General features: G+C 49.3%; 1 protein-coding gene across 1 annotated transcript; it reads right to left on the minus strand.

Annotated features, from left to right (window-relative positions):
* Nucleotides 1–32: 32 nt before the first annotated feature.
* Nucleotides 33–19588, minus strand: nsd1b (nuclear receptor binding SET domain protein 1b). The gene is made up of 26 exons (XM_068745056.1): nt 19545–19588; nt 18309–19211; nt 17204–17210; nt 16070–16197; nt 15063–15232; nt 11901–14871; nt 11500–11562; nt 10694–10806; nt 10288–10549; nt 9947–10047; nt 9454–9505; nt 8998–9257; nt 8517–8654; nt 8320–8443; nt 6975–7175; nt 6706–6885; nt 6372–6528; nt 5884–6089; nt 5672–5784; nt 5428–5574; nt 4945–5067; nt 4756–4872; nt 3567–3708; nt 2978–3084; nt 2699–2897; nt 33–2607 (listed from the first exon to the last, which is right to left on the minus strand). Exons 2-26 carry the CDS (start codon nt 19192–19194, stop codon nt 1988–1990), a joined length of 7587 nt encoding a protein of 2528 aa, XP_068601157.1. The 5' UTR covers nt 19195–19211; nt 19545–19588; the 3' UTR covers nt 33–1987.
* Between the last annotated feature and the right edge of the window lie 1207 nt (nt 19589–20795).

Below are 20795 nucleotides of genomic sequence, written 5' to 3' on the forward strand. Positions count from 1 at the left end.
TTGCAGTTTTTTTCATTTAATTTCTCAGTGGAAAATACATGATAAAAAAAAAAAAACTGGAATATTCATCCGAGTTTGCAGCAGATGAAGATAAAAATGCACTTCATATTTAAATGTTTGCCTGTTACTAATCCAGTCATTTTATATTCTCCTCAAGAGTGTGAAGAAAAACGATTAGCAGGACCAACTCGGAACATTCATCTTATTGTTAAACCAGCGGGTCAAAAGGAGACGAGAGGCCAGAACAGTTCTTTCATAGCTTCTTATATATTTATCTAGTTGTATTAACAGGTCAATGATTGAGATTATCCGCTCATAATTACACTGGAATGAAACGCGTTGGGCGACTTTCAAAAGGCGACGTGGGAGGAGACATTTCGGCTCACCGGTGCCAAACCACGTCTTAGAAACATGTCGGAGCAAATGCATTCTAAGGGGTTGGCAGGCGACACAGGGACAATATTAAGCAGGAAGACGGCGTGGTGAGAACGGCCGTTGCGGCAGGAGTCCGTGTTTCCAACGGCTCGTCCTCCAGAGTTCCGCTACAGACTACAGATCCCAGCAGACACTGCTTCAGGGGACCGTGATGAGCTGAAACCTCGGGGGCGGGGGGCTCCTCCTGTCCCGGTGAACTGTGAGATTGAATGTGTTCTTTTTGGCATGAAAGGGTTAAATTAATCTGAATACTTGCTGAAGACGGAAGGTTTTAATAAACGCTCCACTTCTCTGCAGGCGGGCGGGTTTGTGGTCTCTCAACAAAACAAGGTTCGGCAACACTGGGCCGAAACTCAGAGAGCGCGGACCTCCCCCAAGCAGCTCATTCCCTTCCTAACTGGATTTGTACCGTCCACATGTTGATCTGGATCATCATCCAAAAGGTTCTAGATTGTTCTTGGTATCTTTATACACCAACCATGAAAAGTAAAAGTGAATCAGTTTGTGTATTTTAACTGATTTTTGAATCCGTAAATTGAGTTTTCAGTGCTAAAATGTAATATTCTTTTCTGACGTCATTCTGGATCTGATCCAGATTGAATTCGGTGGTGAGATAGACGCCCCCCCCCCTACACGACTGTGTCAAATTACATAAACATCGGTCAATAACCAACCGAGATATTTAGGAACACATTCTGAAGCTCCATTGACTGCAATGTTACAGAAAATATCAAAGTGATCCAGAATCCAGGATCTCTTCTGGATCGTCACCAAAATCTGTTCCCGGAAACATTCCCAACATTTCCTGATCTCATCCAGATCCGTCCGTTAGCCTTTTGAGTTCTATTCGGTCGTCTTACTGCCGGGGCGGTCCAACGAACGGGTCCACCCGAAGCATCCGAGCTTCTCAGGTGTTGACGGACGGACGGACGGACAGCAGTCGTCCGACAACCGCGGGGATGCGTCTTTTAAAATGCAAATTTGTTGGCAGTGAGCCGTGACGACTTGAGATGCAGGGACGTTAGTGAGGCTACATCAGGCGACCAATCGGCATCTCCCTCTGTAGATGATGTCATCCGCGGTCAGCCGTTAAAGCACCGGCAAACGATTGGAAGCTGGAGAAGAGGAAAGGGATGTAGCAAAACTTCCCGTTTCAGTCCAGCAGCACCTGAACGCATCACCCCCCCCCCCCCCCCCCGACCCCTCCAGCTGACCGTAGCCTCTGTGGCGTTAGCATTAGCACTCGGGCTCTGCGACCGCCTCCAGCTATTGACAGACAGGATGTGACGCCGTAATGAAGAGTCGACTTGTCACGACGCGAGCAAACGGGCGGATCAGTGGGGGAGGGGGGGCGGGGGTTCCACAGCTAATGTTCTCTGCAGCGCCGAGGCATTGTGAAGTCCAGTTTGAACCGGTTTCTACAGAAGGGTCCGGGAAAAACCACAGATGACCAGGACAAAACGAAATAAATACTAAACATCTGTACAGATCTGCTTATCGATGAATCTATGAACCGCTCCTCCAGCATCACCGTGAATAAAAATGCACTATGTCACTCCTCCTCCTCCTCCTCCTCCTCCTCCTCCTCCTCCTCCTCTTCGATATACTCCACTCCCACCATCACCGCCTCGCCATCCTCTTCGTGAGGATCGGATTTTTGCCAGCCCACTTCCTCCTCCTCATCCTCCTCCTCATCCTCTCCTTCCGACAGGAGCTCCTCCTCTTCATCCCTCTCCTCCTCATAGGAGGAGATGGGCGAGTAGTGAGGGAGGTCGAACATGTGTGGACTGCTGGGAATGGGCGAGCTGACCGGTGGGGCGACCGGAATGGTGATGGGCACCGGGATGGAAAAAGTAGGAAGCGACTCGGGAGCGCCGGCGCTGAACTCCTGGACCCGCCTCGTCGGATGAGAGGCGGCGGAGGGGATGACGGCCATGCCCAGACCCGGGGTCAGGGCGCCAGGCTCAGGGACGTACTCCCGGATCTCCCCCGGCTCCAGCGGGTCGGGCCCGCAGGGGTCATGCTCGCTGCAGCACAGCCTGCCGTCCAGCTTGGAGATGAAGAGGAGGCCCTCGCGGTGCTGGCCGCAGTACGAGCTGGGACACATCTCGCAGAAGGACGCCGCTTCCTTCCCACAAACGTCGCACTGGTGCCACGGACATTCCCAGCGGCCTGCAATCCAAACGGGAGACGTTAGCCGTGCATCCGTGCTTCCTGGATACGGAAAAGGCTTCCCTGTGATTGGACGGAGCGCCGGGCCGACCTGCGGGCCTCTTGGTGAGGCTGAGACAGTCGGCGTGGTAAACCTTCGGACAGCCGGGCTTCTTGCAGGAAACCATCTGCCCTCCATCGCCGCAGCTGAAACACTCGTCCTCGCGCTCTTTGGCCACCACTGCCTTTTTCTTCCTCCTGCCGCCCCTCCGCTTCAGCTTGCGGCCTTTGTCGTCAGGTGGAGGGTTGTTCTGGTTTTGGAGAGGGAGGGGCTTTAATGATGCGACACCACAGAGATGCCATCGGAATGTTTGCGCGTCCTCGCCCTCACCTTCGGCCTGACGCCCAGGAACCCGCTGCAGTTCGGGGCGCCGCATTTACAGACCGTCTTCCCGTTCCCCAAACACTCCAGGTTGTAGTTGAAGGTAAGCTCCGTGCCTGGAGACGAAACGCACAGACGTGAAAAAGCAGCTTCGAGAATTTCTTTACATTTTACCTTCTTTTCAGCATTTTTAACAATTGAAAACTCAAAATTCATTTCTTAAGATAGCATTCATTGTATAAAAAATGTCATAATTTATTCTCACGGTCCGCATTAACATTAAATTTTCACGTCATCCTAAGGGCTGAAAATGGTCATCCCAAGGGCCGCAGGTTTGACTACAAATATGGCGGCTCAATGCAGCAATGACGTGCTCGGTGGTCTGTGAGACCATCGGGTATAAGGCAGAGATATTTTTCCAGTTCCCTTTTTTCTTCTTCGTTGGTTCCGCCCGGACGCATCCGTCTGCTTTCGGACGGATATTTGGAATTTCTAACGAGATTTCTGTGTCGAAAATCCTTTCTAATCAAGTTTAAGCAGCCCGATGTCACTCCTGAAGCTGATGATCTGAACTTTAATCCCGGGATGAGGGACGAACCTGCAGCAACGTCGACCAGCGCGAACAGCCCCACCCTGGTGTCTCCGCTCACCGTCCACTTCTGGGTCTCGCAGTTGGGCTGACAGCAGTGGTTCATGAAGCGAGCCTCGTTTCCCTTCGGCCCCGCGTCGATGATGCGATCCTGTCAAGCGACAAACGAACACACGCCGATGAGAGGCGCTGAAGCCCCGCCTTGATCCGTCCGATCATAAAGGTGCACACGGAGACGACCCCCGACTCCGGCCAGGTGGCAGAAAGCAGCGGTTCGGCTTTATGCATATCACTGGGCATGTTTGCGCCTATAGACAGATGACAGGAAATGAATTGTGCAACTAAAGTCCTGATTCGGCCCAACTGGAGGCCCTGCTTGACTTCGGGCCCCGAGCAGAAGGTCACGGCGATCGCAGCGAGACAGCAAAGGCCCCCCCCCCCCGACACACAAAGCACCGGAGTAGCAAATGGACCAGACTGGACAGCCGAGAGGTAACAGATGCTCCTCTTTAAAAGTCCAGCAGCCCAGAGGAACCAGAAACCTGAAACAGGAAGAGGGGGGGGTTTAACTGAAGGAGTGGTCTGGAAGGCGGATCAGCTTCAGCGTGGAAGCCAACGTTTCAGCAGAGGGTTTCATTACATCATCGTAAAAAGAATAAACTGTCATTGCTCATGTTCAGAACTTTAATTAAAAAGGTATTTGGATCAATGCATCGGCTGTCAAGACGCGTTCCGATATGATTTCCATGGCGATCGGTATCGGCAGTCTTGCCTCCGCCGATCATTTCTATCATCGTCAGTGTTGCAAGGAAGCAATTTAATGTTTGCGTTGTTTAAAACTCAATGTTTAGAATTTGCAGTTTGCGGTTCGCTCATTTCCCCGGCCGCCTCTCGGACTTTATTGATCCGACGCGTGGATGTCCTCTGAATTCATCGCGGACGGGACGGAGGTGTGACGCTTTTTCAGCATCTCATGTTTGTGATCTGAAAAGCGTCAGCTACCAGCAGGTCGATGACCTGGGGCACTTCCCTGGAGGAACTGGGAAGCGCTGCGGGGAAGAGGGACCAACCGGAATTCGGACAGACCCAACCCCGTTTGTTTTCTACCAGGCTGTTTTTAAAGTACTGAATTATTCCAGGGACCCAGTGAGCAATCAGCTGTTGGACATTCTGAAGGCTCCAACGCAGCGTCGCTTACTTTGTCCAGCGTCAGCATGTAGAAGTTCCCGATGTCATTCTCCTGGGCATGCCTGATCCGGGACCGGCACTCCTCTTCGTCGATCATCTCCCCGACATACTCGCTCACGAACTGCCCCTGAGAGGAAGGCCGAATGAACGTCAGCCCCGCCCCATGGATGAGCTACTGGTGCGATGCTAGCACTGCTACCTTCTTGATGTCATGGGCGCAGCGGAGCCCCCACCCTCGAGACAGCGTCCTGAAGATCTCCACCTGGCTGTACTGGCGCTTGGTGAAGGCCTGGTTGAGACAGCGCTCGCCCGCCGGACAGACCTGCGGATCAGAGGGTTTCGGAAATGTATAAAAGCGTGTGCTTAGCGAAAAGAAATCGCTGTTGTGACGAGCGGAGTTACGGGTGAGGACGTACATGAGTACTGGTGTAGTCTAAATAGCCTGTACGTATGCAAATATTTAAAATAATATTTCATTCATCGATTCATTTTCATGTCCTCTTTGTCCGCCTTGCGGGTCACGGCTGTTGCTGGAGCCTTTCCCAGCGAGAGGCGGGATATAAACCGGGGGTCTCCGGCTCGTCCTCAATGAGGACCCCGCCTGTATATACACGCATATATATATATATACACACATATATATATATATTTTGGCTTTGCATTGTCACAGCAACAGTCTCACCTGCGGGTGGCACTCGTACAGCAGCATGCGGTTGATGCACTCAGAGTCCATCCCACAGGGACTCTCGTCCGTCGCCTTGCAGTTGCAGCGAGGGATCTCCGATAGGTCGGCTGTGAGGATCTGAACCTTTCCTATTGGTCGATTCACCTGAGTGAACAAAGGTGTCCGATAGTTCCGAACAGTCTTTTTTTTAAATTTATCATTCGTGTCATGTGAAGTTATCTCTATCGTTCCTCCTCCTGACCTTTACGTGTTTGTACGGCGGCGGCTTCCTGTCGTTCTTCCTGTCCTCCTGAAGCTGCCGCAGCTCCTTCTCCGCCTGCAGCTCCCGGAACCTCATGGCCGCCTCCTCCAGCGCTGAAAATCAGGGGGGGACCCCCGAGCGTCAGACACCTCAGCAGGTGTGACCCGGAGACCCAACCGTCCACCACCCAGCTGCGAAACAACCCAACCCACCTTTCTTGTAGGTGGCATCGACGCCTTTGCCCATCTTCTCTTTGCTGTTGGCGTCCACGTCCATATAAGGGAAGACCCTGGCCTGGTAGGTCCACAGGTAATCATTGGAGCCGAAGAAGTGAACGGGAAACTCGCCAACGTCGTGCCGCATTCGCTGGATGTTCTCTGGGATGGCTTTAGGGTGGCTGACCTCCGCCGGCCACCACCTCCAGGGAGCAGGGCGAAGACGGACACCACGATTTACACACAACTTTGATGTTCGGGTTCTTCGTTTGTTAGTGAAGTCAATAAATGGTTCCATCCCAGAAGTCTACTAAACCTTTATTAGCATGAACAAGATTGAATGAAAACTGGAATGCACATATTGAAGACGTTGAAATTCCAACACATAAGTTTAGCAAGGCGGTTTACGATGCGGGGCGGGGGGGCATTTGGCCATGAATCAAAGTATCTGATGAAATCAAACCTTTTTAATTGACCAAACTGACCTGTAGCGGCCGACCTTCACCCACAGGATGTCCTTGTAGCGGGGCTTCTTCCCCGCCTTGCAGTCGTTGCAGTACCAGCTGCCCTTTGGCATCTCCATGTTCAGACACTCCCGGTGGAAGGCGGCAGGGCAGGACTCGCAGCAGAGCAGACTGCCCCCTGGAGCACAGGAGGAGGAACTACATGAGTTTAACTGCAGAACTCTGCAGCAGACAATTGCACAGCTTAGCAATTTTAGCTGATTGCTAGAGCTATGCTCATATTTGGAAAAATACCCCCCCCCCACAAAGAAATTGTGAGGTTTGGGGCCCGGTCCACGCGTTCTGGAAGCTGTACCTTCAGTGCACACGAAGCACCAGCTGACATTGACGTGCTCATGGTTCTTGACGCCGCGGCGGGGGGTGAAGTGGTTGGGACAGAGGATGCTGTTGTTCGAGAGAACGACGCATCCCGCCGCCATGCAGAGATCTGTAGCGTGATAGGCCACGGGGCAGCGCACACACCGCACCAAACGACCTGCAGGCACGCAGCGAACAACGAACGCCGACGATCAGAAGGTGCTTACAACGACACCGACGGCCCGCCGGAGGTCTCCTCCGCTTTACCTTTGGAGAGGGCGGAGCTGTTGGGGTTGGCGATGAAGCAGGTCAGGCAGACGTGGATGGAGCAGCGGAAGCCCCGGGTGACGGGTGCGGTCGGGGCGTAGTTAGCGATGCACTCCCCGTGGTAAAACTTCCCACACACGGGAATCATGCAGCGGCGCACGTCCTCGCTGCGCTTCTTACACACGAAGCAGGTGTGGGCGCCTGACAGGAAGGAAGCAGACATTACTGATTAAAACACTAGATCTGCATTCAGCGGCGCCACGGCGACGGGGACGCCGTCCCCGGTCCGTAAGCACATCAAACACATGACCGATGGAAGACTTTTCGTGTAATTTTTGCAGAGGAGGGTTTGATCCAAAGAACAATTCATTAGAGTCAGGATCCATCGGCATCCAGAACGTCTCTGGAGGATTCTCTTCTATTAGAAAAGACAATAAACAGATTTTACAGTCCAAAATCCTTAAACTGGACGATCTGGTGACATTTCAAACTGTTCAAATACTTCATAAAGCAGACAAAAAATTACTACCAAGCCATCTAGAAATGCTTCTGTGTCTCTGCGGTGTAAAATTATGGAATAACTTGACTATTGAATTAAAGCTGTGTCAAAGTATAATTGCTTTTAAAAGACAGTATAAATGAGGTATTTTTAAGGTGTATATACTTATTGAAAGGTAAAAATGTAGTAATTAGTGAAACAACATGTATTGTGTTTGACCACCCCATAGAACACTAAGAAGTTAAGTTCCTAAAAATGTTTATTATGTGTGGACAAATACATGATATTTAAGTATTTATATGTGCTTATGGCAGCTGTCAGCTGATCTGTTGGTGCAGGAGGGGGCAGGATTTTATAAGTTTATACTTCATCCTACTCCTTTTGAGCATCCCACACATTTCACATGTTTCTCAAAATGTGTTTGTTTGTTTTATTCTATGTTCATTTCTAGTTTATGCCTGATGTTTTGATGCTCAAATAAATACATTTAACATGTCAGTCTGAATATTTGTGATCTATTCCTGCCCACACGCTGCTCCCGCCGTGACACACAGCTGCTCTGCTTACACTAGCAGAATGCGCCACAAAAGGGATGTCGGTTGCTTTGGCTGAGACGGGAACGCTGCAGCCCGTCACGGACGGTCGCTGCTGCTCTACTGGAGCTGGGATGAATTACACTGCTTCAGAGTATATATATATATATCCATCCATTTTCTTTGGATGCAGTACACAGATAGGATTCAAACCCAGCACCTTCTTTCTGTGAGGCAACAGTGCTACCCACTACGCCACCACGCTGCCCATATATCATTAGAATGGAAAAAAATTAAATGATTTCTCTTTTACCTGATTTGCACTCTGGACAGACAAACTTCCCTTTGGGGGCGTCGGCCAGAGAGATGCAGGGCAGGTGAAACGCTCCACAGCACTGACCCTCACACAGCAGCAGCTCGCCCGTCTTCTCACACACCTGCAGCAAAAAGACTCTTAAAGACACGACATCATAAAAGCGATGATTGCATCAAACGAAACCCCGAGCTCACCTGACAGATGTTCTCCTTCATGGAGGCGGGGCCTCCTCTGTCCCCAATGATCTTCCTCGAAGCCAAAAGCGCATCGTCACACAGCAGCAGGTCGTCTTTCATGAAAGAAAAGCTACGATCCAAGCTGGACGAGTCGCCCTGAAAGGACGGGGAGGAATGAACCGTCTGCTGAAGCGACCCTTCCTGGGCGCGTTCTTCAAATGTCTTCAGAGGTTCACGCATTTACTCATTATGCAGGTGAATGAATGCTAGACTCGCTATTAGCAGCTAACTACCTGCTCACAGGTGGACCTATGACAGTAATCTAGGATCGATCGATCATTAATGGTGGAGACACAAACACAGCTGCTCCACATCTGCTTTTCTTCCCTGACGAAGGTTCCAGTAAAATGATCTAATGATAATTATAAAATCTAATTACATGAATGCCAGTCATGGTCAACAGTTTGAACGTCACCATCACAGAGGACACGTAGCTGACCTCTGACCCTGCCGCATCCTTCCTGACCTCTTGACCTTTATCATCCTCTGCTTCAGGAACTTCCTCTGATGACGGCGTCTCCACCTGGGCGGGCTCAGGTGGGGGTGGGGCCAGGGCTGGAGGGGAGGGAGGAGGGAAGCTGGGCGGAGCATCGGTCTCTGCTGCGAGGATGGGCATAGAGGGGGAGGTCTCGCCGGGTGGAGGGGCGGAGCTGGACGCTGTGAGCTTTGTCTTTAATTTAATGGACACCGGAGCAGAATCTGTGTGCCAGAGAGAAAAGCAGTTCTTACAGATGATTCATAATTCTGTAAACGAGGAGTAGAAAGAGACTATTTCCTCTCGGGAGACGTCGCGGGTGAGGCGGCAGAAACTGTCGAGCGAAACTCGACTCGCTCGCTTTCCAGCATGCTGTAAAAAACGCGTCTTAAACAGACAAAAATGAGTCGATTCACACACCTGACGGGGGGGCGGGACCTGAGTCTTTAGTTGTGTTCTTCAGGGCTTTTACCTGTGTAAGAAACATCAAGTGAAACCATGGGTCTCAGACAAACAGTGAGAACCCCCCCCCCCCCGCCCCCGTTTGGAGACTCTGTGACCAGAAGAGATTACATCTCACGAGAAGACAGAAACAAATTCTATTATCAGCCGGCCCTGACCTCGCCTTCAGTCACAAACAGCAGCAGGCTGAAGGACGAGTAGAGCATTTACTGCTCTTTAAGACCACATTTGAATCCAAATCACTCAAGAAATAAATCACACAACATCTCATTCTTCACTAAATGCCGTCTTTGTGAAGCTAAAATACGCCGATACTGAGAGGATGAGCCTTTAAAAACTCTTTGATCAACTTTATCGCCTGAAAGACATACTTCCTGTAGAGCTGCTGTTTTAGACTCCGTCCACCTGGGCGTCTAACATGAGAAACAGGTGAATGAATGGGACCACGCACCTTCTTCTTGGGGCCCGCCGGGGCCTCTGCCTCCAGACAATAATCCAGAATCTTCTGAGTGGGTTTCCTCTTCCTCTTCCTCCCCAGCACAGGAGCATTTCCTGTCAACCAAACACCGCAGAACAGGATTCATAGGGCTCAGAAAAATAGCAGCATAAGGAACATAAACGTTTAAAGTGTCACCGGACATCAAATTGGAATGTAAAAAAAGGCAAAAGTCCCCTGGAGGGGGGCGGGGGGGGGGGCATGCCGGTGTCCACATTCACATTCCAAGGGGGCAACCATGGATAATAGTGTCCGTGTAAATGAGCTGTAAAGACCCGGCGTAAAACTGTTCTTACCGGTGACCAGACCTTCTGGCAGCAAAAGATCAGCTTCGGGGGGAGGGGTTAGCGTGTCGATGGAAAGAACAGGTGCATCTTGGGTAGATGTGTTTTCAGTGCTGCTGATCTGCAGCACAGAGGGCGTGGCTGTCGCTGTAGTAATTTCCTCAGGAGGCGGCGTCTGAATTTCAGGGTGCAGGTTCAAGGACGGGAGGTCGTGCACGGCGTCCTTGTCCGATCCCGACGGTTCGGAGGAGGTGGGCGTGGCGGGCTGAGCCGCCTGGAGAAACAAATCGCGGCGTGGTTTCACGGTCAATCGATGACAACACGTTTCATGTGCAGCTGCTGAAGACGACGCTCAGTGCTGTGGCTTCAGAGCATCGTGGGCTAAGCTACTCCGTATCTTACTCGACGCGGGTTTTACCTTTCCGGTCAACTGGGGAGGCTTTTTGGCTTTCTTCCTCGTGGAGAAAATCTGATCACACTCCTCTGTCCACTCAATCATCCTTTTACTGGGTTTCCTTACTCGTTTATGTGCTGAAGAAAGACATGTAAAAAAAAAAAAAAAGAAGACAATTTTTTTCCCCACTTTTCATATGTTTGAATGATTTGCACTCTAAAAGGTCACATATTATAGTCTTTTTCCACAAGTTAATGCAAACACTTATATGAAATATCTGTGACAGTCTTTGGTCAAAATAGTAAACAGATGCTGCAGGACAGCGTCCCTCTATTCCGTCTCAAACCGCTCTGCCAGAAAAGCCTCTGAAAACGACCATAGTAGTGTAGAAACATGGGAACTCCAACTTTATTTTCAATTAAAGATATCATCTCATCTTTTTCTGCTAGATTTGACACCCTATTTCATTTCCTCTCAGTAACCCAAAGTGGGGGATGCTCCCCAGAACTGGATTTATCCTTTGTTGTTCCTCAAAAATATTAAGTCTAATAGAAATGAGACACTTGGCACACATTTCTAGAAATTACAGGCTGTCTGGTAGAGATTGTGACAAGTCATGGTCTAATTTATATTAAGACTCATGAGAACGTTTCCTGGATGGACTTGCAGCTTTCCATCTGTCAAGTTCACAGATTTGACAGAGACAGTCAGCAGTGATAAAAGTCAGCCGATGCAAGTGTCAATTTCCAGAAGTGTAAAGTAGAAAAAGATGAGGCCATAAATGAGCACTAGTCAAAAATATATTTGCTGAAAACCAAAGAAATAGTCACCATTAAAGTTCAACATGATGTCTGTGATGTCGGTGTCAGTGGGTGCCTGCAAACCAAATCCACCTGTGGGTATAAATGAAACGATACAATACTGAGCAACCAAATATTTGATCATGCAAACCCAAGTTCAAATAACTGGTTGATCATGGCGTAACGCTTCCTAAAGGCCAAGTTGGGTTAGGTCTATTTCCATCTGCCTACAGCGATACCTGGTTTTAGACAGTGTCCAGCATGATCAAGACAACTGCAACCTTCAACTTCCACGCCCGACGCGCCCGAGCTGTAACCCATCTGTCGCCTATAGCAAACTGGGATATGCTCCAGCATACCCACAATGCACAAAAGCGGGAATAAAATGGATGGATGTTTCATAGGGAGACACAATCCTGGACTGTCCTTACCTGTCTCATTGTCTTCTACAGAAGTTGCGTTGGTCTCAGAGCAATCTGCATCAAGGGGATCCGGCTGCTCCAGACAGAGTGTAGTGTTGCACCCCCTCTGCTCTAAAGGCACCATGTCCAGCAGATTGTGATTTACCCTTCTCCAGGTCCCTTCCTCCTCCTCCTCCTCCTCCTCCACTCCAACCACTGTTTGACCATCTCTTGTCTGCTTCAAACAATTGCTGGTCTTCATACCCAACAGAGACTGGACTCTGGACTCCTCTATTATCGTAGAATTCATTCTGGGCAAAGATTCCAATCCTGGAAATCCAGGTCCAGACCTGGAAGAGCGAGAAAGCACTTTGTGGTCGGCTTTCTTTTTCAATGCAGTGGAGCTTCCCCTTCTGTTGCCGTGTCTCTTTGACGCTTGACTTGTGCCGCCTCTATTGTGCGTGGTTTTCATTTTTCCGGAAAGTGAATTGTGAAGAGAATGTTCACTTTGCTGATTTGGTCCAGACGGCGTAGCATCTTTGGGTATCACTAAGGGTTCCTCCTTAACATGATCCCCTGGTGGCCCAATTTCAAGTTCCAACGGCGTCCCATCCCGTTCTCTCGTGTCGTGCAAGTCCTTCAGCATCATGAGGAAAGTGCTGAACTTTAAGTTGCTGTCTGGTTGGAAGCAGACGGGCCTCCCGCCGGCCTCAGTCGTCAGGGATTGGAAGGACACCTTTTCCACATTTTTAAAGGCATTCATGAAAGAGAATGGAGAGGAAGGTGAAGATGATGACCATTTGTCAAATGAGGAAGGATCTTCCTTTTTTGCTTTTACTTTCGAAGTGAGCGGTATGAAGTCCATCGGCGGGGTTGAGGGTACTGAGGGGTCTTCATCTTCACTCTTAACATCAACCTCAAACTCATCTGAGTCAGACAAAATTACCTGAGGGCCGCGACGGCTAGTCTCCCGATCAGACTCCGCCTTGCCATCACAGCGAGACCTGGGTTTTATTTTCGTGCCACGGCCCCGTATGGGTTTAGGATTACATGTAGAGTTGGACGAGGAGTGCAGGCCAAGGTCTTCATCTTTGCTTAATGGATTTAAGGGTGTTTTCTGCTCAGGTTCCTTTCTGGATTTGTTACGCCTTCTCTGTTCTGACTCCCGCATGGCCTTCAGGGCTCTGGTCATCAGACGGCTGCTGGCCGGGAGGTGTCGCGGCTGCTCAGGTAGACGGACTTTATTGACCCGCCTTGGCTTGTGGCCAACTTTCTTGGCTTTCTCAGAGGGCAGGCTTACAGGTTCATGTGCATTCCCACATTCAATGTTCTCACGCCGCTGAGAAGGCAGCGGAAGTCTGCTCGGGGCAGACGCAAGTTTTTGCTCTGTGGTACCTAACGGCGCAGAGGACGCGCTTGTCGGATTCAGAACCTGGACGCTTTCTGCTTCTGTACCGCCTAATTCATCAGACACACGCTCCACTTTTGGGGCGACAATTATTTTCACTCGCGATTCCGATGAGAGATGAAGAATGCCAGTCCCAACACTTGCTTTCAACTTCTTAACTGAGGCATTTACGGATTCTGGACTGACTGTTGGATCTTTGGAGACACATGAATTGCTGTCCACATGATCCGTTTTTTTAGAGGACTCTTTAGCCGCATTAGTTTCAGGTGTTTTTTCATTTGTCGCACATTCAGGTTGGTCAGTGGGACTAATGGCCACATCGGAGTCAAACCTCTTATCCTTCATGTCTTTGCGGATTAATTTGACAAAGGGTTGCCGACACTTAGAAAACATACTTTTTTGCTTTTCTACACTTTTAAGTGAATCGCGAGTGTCAACATTTAAACCAGATGTTGGTTCGCAACTTTCTTTATCCTCTGCTTTGTCAGTAACTATGTCATTTGCACAGACCTTTCCACGCGCCAGCTCCATTGGACTGACACTCTTTGCACCCTCTGAAAACCTGATCTGGTCATTGAAACTGGACGTGATGATGGGCTCAATAGTCTTTTTAACCTCCAGGATACGTAATTGGTCAGACATTGGGTCAGTCACAGAGTCTGTTGCGTTACCAATGGTCTGTTGACCGTCTGAATGTCCACACTTGTCAGCGGGCATGGTAGTCTCAATGGAAACTGTGGATTTCTGCTTTTCAGACAGTCCCGACTGCTCAACGGGACTCCCATTTGTGCCAAAAGACCTGTTAGCAACAACCGCAATTTTACATTTCAAGTGTCCAGACTGTTCAGGTAGCAGAAGTGCTTCGGCAGGTACAAGACTCTTATGTTTGTCTGGACCTGGCTGGTCACTGGGCCCACTACTGGAGGAGAAGGCACCAGAAACCAGCGTCTTTTTACTTGCAAGTGTTGAGGTCTTTTTCTTCAAGGGCACCTTATTAAACAGAGTGCGATCTGGCATCGGACTGGTCCTTTTAGGCCGTCTCTCTTTGCCTGATTTACTGAACCAAAGGCCACTTTGAATCTCCGGCTGCTTCTTCGAATCTTTGACAACAGCAACAGATGGCGGAGTTGGAACGAGCTTCGGGTGACGTTCAAGTGCTTTAGGACACAAAATCTTGGGGACTGTGTCAAGGTCAGAATATGGACACTCTCCATTGTCTTTATCAGAGTGGTCAGGGCTTTTGCCCAATTTTTTTTTAGAGTGTTTATTATTTATATCCTTTGATGCTTTGCTTGTATTCCTCTTGCCAGAAGATTTCCTTAAAATGCTCGGCTTGGCCGGAGCCGTTAGAAAGCAGGACATTTCGGGGCTTGCAATAGAGCTGCTGGTCATGCATAACGTCTCTGCAGGGCTGGGTGAAGAAGACAGAGGCAAAGTGGGATTGGATTTGTTCACTCTCGCCGGTGCAGAACTGTCGACGAAGGTGTCGTCTATGGACAAAGGGAGCGGGGAACCCATTTTGTGTCTTTCTGGGAGAACAGATTCTGCTTGTGCCACGCTGGATTTCCAAGGGCTCTGAAGACGCTTCGCAATCTGTAGAAACACAAAGACAAAACACAGCTCAGCATTCATCCACACAATTATCCTGCAGAAGAGCTTGTTCTTCATCCTTTTATTCACTAAAATAATTTAAATGCAAGAGAAAAGAAAACATTGTTAAGGTGTGCGAATGTTCTTTTTACTCTCGCAGGACAATCGCCAAGATATTATTGTAACATAATTACAGTGTGTTTGTAGTTCTGCTGTCTTTGCTTCCCTCGCCGTAGTAGAGGGAGAGCTTTATATTCAAAGCCTCCATGGAAAGTCTGAGTTGCTCTGTCCTCCACCCAGAAAAACTCCACGGGTTCCCCAAAGGTCCTGACATAGTAGAGCCGACAGGGCCGGTCGCTGGGTTCTAAGACAGGGGGACAAAAATGTACCTCCAAGGATCAATAAAGTATTCAAAATATTGACTGCAGTGTACTTTATATATATATATATATACCTAAAGAGACACTTCGACATTCTGTAAAAAGACAAGTTAGACAACTGCAAAGTGTGGACTAAAAAAAATACTTGTATTACCAGATTTTTTTTCCCTCACAGCTTTGCCTAATTCCATTTAAATACTGAGAACACACTTGCCGCTTTCAATGAGGGGACTATAACATAGCACAATTATGATAATTAATATTATAATCTAATTTTATAAACACTTTAACTTAAAGGCAGTTGGAATCAACAGTGATTCTTACAATGTAACAAAGATCAGTGGGCATTAACATATGAATCTTACACCGTGAAACATTGAATTACCTCTGCCGAGGTCAAGTTTTTCCTGTGTTTATTTGTCTGTCTATCTGTTTGTTTGTCTGTTAGCAAAATAGCTCAAAATGTTACAGACGGATCTTGATGAGATTTTCAGGAAATGTTGAGAATGTAACCAAGAACAGATGATTCCATTTTGGTATTATCACTTTGAAATGTTTGCTAATATTGCAGTAATTGGAGCTTTAAAATTTGTTCAACATTTCTGATTATTGACTCGGAGGTCCGAGTGCTTTTCTAATTTTAGTTATCAAAATCGATATTTTTTATTAGCAAGTGTTTTCATTTGGTACGTCAAATGCATATTTGTTGTCATCAGGATGCTATCATCAGCTGGTGACCTGAATTAACCCTTGACCAAAATAACCCATAGAGCATATCACTATTATTACTATACCCAAACACAATGCTGCTGCACACCCACCTTTCACTCTGTGACAGACTCCCTGCACGGGGTCGACAACCACCTCGCAGGGCCACCAGGGTCTTCTGCCGAACTTTGCCCAAATAACTTCACCCTCTAAAAACTTCAGAGGCGGCAAAGACTTTTTCCTGAATCGGTTTTGCTGTCAACAAAAAAACAGAGATAATTACTTTTTGATGACACTAGAAATCAGACCACCTTTGTGTTTCTAGTAGATTTCATCCCTTACTTGACAGTCTAGGTTTCTCTGGCCTTGAAATGTGGCAGAAAATGTTTAGCAGTTTGTGAGAACAAAGACTCACTAGACTTCCGTGGAGGCTCCATTAAAGCTTACAAAACATAACTATTTTCTCTTAAAACAAATATCACTTTTGTGATAGGATGGCTACTTCTCTCCAGGGTTTGGATGGGAATAGCTGCTCAGGGTGCGTTTACTGGCGGGACACATGAGCAGGCCCGAGCTATGAGTGGCACGTAGCAGGGCTAGCCAAAATAAAGACTTCTGCTACCCTGCAGCTCTGGCAGAAGCCTTTTAAAGGTTCAGCATTATATGAAATGCACACATGTGTTGCTTTGTTGCTCAGAGTCAGGTGACAAAGTCGACTCAACCGTCAAATCGGTGTGTTACATTTCAAGCTAAGGATTAGCCAACTTGTAGTTTGTTGTTTTTGACTGTCCTCCTAGCTGTTCTTGGCTCTGCCTGTCCCTCTCTGTCATTGTTTCTCTCTGTCGCTCTCTTTTTCTCAACCCAATCGGTCAAGACAGATGGCCGTCCACTGCGAGTCTTAGGTTCTGTCCAAGGTTTCTGCCTGTTAATGGGAAGTTTTTCCTTGCCTCCGTCGCCAAAGTGCTCGCTCTTGTGGGACAAGTTGGGTTCTATCTTTACCTGCTACGCCTGGAAAGTGTCTGTAAATATAGGAATGACTCTTGGATATCGAACACTGAATCTGAAGCAAACAGTTCGACCCCATCACAGTGCGGTGATGAAGGACAGCGTGCGTGATGACTAGTGGTATGATGGTATGCACTATGCACGTGGCATCAGCTGCTGTCGTCCTTCCAGAAAGGACGTCCCCTCGGAAACATCTCAGTTCTGATAAACACAACCATCGTAGTTTCCCCCACAACTAGCACCTGATCCCTGATCAGCCAATCAGCTCCAGCTCCACAGCTCGGAAACACACCCCTAACGTTTGACAGCCGGGCCTTCTGCTGCTACATGTCAAATTGTTCAAACTGGTTTACCCAATGGGAATATTAATTACCATCAACATTTCTTCATCTGGGGAGGTCATGTGATCCTCCATGCTTGCTTGTTTATCTCAAGATATCTCAGAAAGAGGTCCATGGGTTCTGATTAAAACCTGGTGGGGAGGTGGCTCTGGAGCAGATCTGATTCCATTTTGAAGCAGATGAGAACAGATGTGGATTCTGGCTACAGATCACCTTTACTTTTGGATCATGGTTTAACTTAGATCCCATTAAATTTTGAGAGTGATCTGGATCCCCGTCTGGATTTTCCTCATTTACTTATAAAGGAGGCTTTAAAAAAAAAATCATATCTTGCATTCAATTCACTCACCAAAAACCACAGTTATAAAGGGGTCATGAAAAATGTCGACTGGATCTGATCCAGAATGAGGTCAGGAATAGATATTACATTATAACATAGAAAACCCCATTCATGGATCAACTCCGATTCACTTTTACTTTTCATGGCTGGTGTATAAAGATACCAAGAACCTTTTGATGATGATGATCTAGATCACCATGTGGATCTAGGCTCCTTTTTTTTTTTATCAGAGATAGAGCCATTTTCGGTATATGGGCATGTAACGGCAAAATAAATGAGTGCTTGGGAAAAAAATACAGGATAAGTTTCAGACAGGATCAACAAGATATTAAATATTGATCCGGATACTGGCTAAATTGCGGATACTATGATCCAGAACAAGAAAAGAAAAAGGCGAACTTTTGAATTTTCGTCACCGCAAGGCAACAACTTCAAGTATAAACTTCAACAAACACCAACAGATAGGAATTAGCACTATGCTAACGGATTTGTTGTATCTTCAACAGCTATGGGTCACAGGTCTGCTGGGGCCTATCTCAGCTCAGATGAGCACCCCGGATGAGACGCCAGCTCACTGCGACAAACAAACGCTCACACCTACGGACACTTTGGCGTGACCAATTCACCTAAGCTGCATGTTTTGGGAGGTGGTATTGAGAGTAAAACTTGCCATTGAATGCCTGGAGAAACTTTCCCCGAGAAGAAACAGCTCAGTCTCGCTGTCCCACTCGTCATCCGAGCCGTCCCAGTACCTCCGGCGCTGACCCGACGACTGGGACCGGGTGACGACCTTGGCCGCCGACGGCGTCCCCGCCTGTTCCACGCTTAAATCTGCAGGAGCAGGCTGAAAGACGTCCCCCACCGTTTCACGTTTCTCCTGCAAAAGCTCCAAAGTTGAGCCGGACTTCCGCTCTTCTTCCTCGTCATCCTCAAACAACGCGGATTCAAAGTGCAGGAAGCCATTGGCGAAGGGGCTGCTGCTGTCCAGGGAGAAGGCCGGGCTCGGCGGGCCCGAGAAACAGCCGTCCGTCTTTTTCGCCGAGAGGACAAGCTGGTTCTGATTGGCCGACGGGGCGTCTCTGCTTCTCGCTGGGACCGCAGGTTGTCTCTCACTGGCTGAACTTCTACCAAAGCTCTCCTCCGGGCTCGGATCCTGGGCGCCGGAATAATCGCTGCCGGCGCATTCAGGCGAGCACTCCATTATCTTCCTCCTCTCCTTCTTCTTATTATTCACCCCCCACTCCCAACTCCTCTCCGGCTCCCTGGTCGGCAGGACCAGGTCCGGCTGGCTCACCATGGTGGTGAGGTGCTGCAACCTCCTCAAAGGACTGTAGGAGGAGGAAGAGGAGGAGGAGGAGGAGGGTTCCCTTTGCGTGAACCCGTAGACCGACGCACGCTTGAGGGAGGAGGCGGCGGTCGACATGGTCAGGCCGATTCTTTGGTCGTGGTGCGTGGAGGAGCAGGGCTGGGTGCAGAGTTCACGGCCGGGGGTCAAAGGGCAGCTGGACTGATGCCTGCCCCTGCCCGGGTCGGCGTACGCCCCCCCACTCATGCTGGCATGGCTCCGCCCTGAAAGAAGAAAAACAGGACAAAATAAGAGCAACAAATGACAAGGCACGAAACGACATTTTTCTTTCCGTCACATCCTAACAAATAAATGATCGTTTATTATAGCGCTATAATAAATGATCGTTTATTATAGCGCTATAATAAACGATCATTAGCATGCTCCTCCGCCCATCAGTAGCGTAGCTGCAGTTTGTAAGTATATCTGGCAGTTGGCAATGAAATAGAGCTCAAAGTCTTTTTTTAAAAAAGGGAAAAAACGCAAAACGCAGCTACGAGAGATTAAAACAAATCTGCCTCCGCGTGACGTGAAACGCAAACCGTAAACAGACTCACGGCCGCGCGCATCGACCTAACGTGACATCTCCGGAGATCCTGCGCGAACCAAAGGCTTGGAGGACAATTATCGCGATATGATGGCGACGGCGTCGAGCGCGATACGGTCACGGGCGAGGTAAACCGGCGCGCACGCACGCATGTCGCTGAATATAAACACACACACGAGCAAAAATATTCTAAGAGCGCGTCACGTCCGACGTTAACGCGCCGGCGCTGTAACCTCGAGCTGGAATAAAATGGACTCGCTCGTGCGCGCGCGCGCGCGTGTGCGCCTATAGGTGTGCGTAACCGCGCGTGTGTGTGTGTGTGTGTGTGTGTGTGTCAATGTGTCGCCCGCCGCGGCTCAATTGACTGAACGATCCGGGATCGGCGAGACGCGACACAACCGGAGACGGCGGCGGAAAACAAGTTCACCTCCGCACACGCACGCACGCACGCCCGCACGCACAAACGGACGCACACTTCCCCCCCTCCGACAGATGCGCTCTGAGTGCATCAAACGTGCAAAAATCACGCACAAAACGCCAAATGACGCCGGATCTGTCGCGAGAATCTTACCATTCCGGGGTGGGCCACCGCGGACGGGCCCCCCCAGCCGCACATTTTGGCTTCTAAAGGCACCAATTTCCGATTTTTTGAAAGCGGATGAGGAGAGTCCCAGCGGCAACACTACTAGGCCTGGATCCTGTGAAGCGCGCTCCCCTCGCTCACCCCCCCCCGCCTCCCTCTCTCTCTCCCCCTCCCTCCCCCCCCCCCCCCTCCTTTCTACCGGAGTCCAGCGGCCCTCGGCGTAAAACGCAGGCTCCTCCAGCGACACCCCCGGTTTTAATTCGTGTTAACTCCAGAGTTTATAACCCCCCCCCCCCGTTAGGATCTCTGCTGTGCGCGCCGCCGGGCGTCACCACTGCGTCCCTCCGCAGCCGCTCCGCTCCGCGGCATGGCGCACAGAAAGGGGCCGCAAACGCGTCTCACGCACACACACACACACACACACACACGCACACTCACACACACACACACACAAAAAAAACAGAAGAAGAAAAGAGAACATCTGAACTGATCACGCAACGCGCCGCATGACCCCCCCCCAAAAAAAACCCCATTAGCCCCGCCCCTTTCCTTAATTACAAAGCATCAATAATTAACCGAACCCCGGCCGGGCCGCCATCACGACGATGACACGTCACGTGCCAAACTTGTGCCAAACGCAACCGGCATCTCCTTTCTCGCACCGACAGCGCGCACGCA

The sequence above is a fragment of the Brachionichthys hirsutus genome, chromosome 10, assembly GCF_040956055.1.
Source record: "Brachionichthys hirsutus isolate HB-005 chromosome 10, CSIRO-AGI_Bhir_v1, whole genome shotgun sequence".
Classification (NCBI taxonomy): Eukaryota; Metazoa; Chordata; class Actinopteri; order Lophiiformes; family Brachionichthyidae; genus Brachionichthys; species Brachionichthys hirsutus.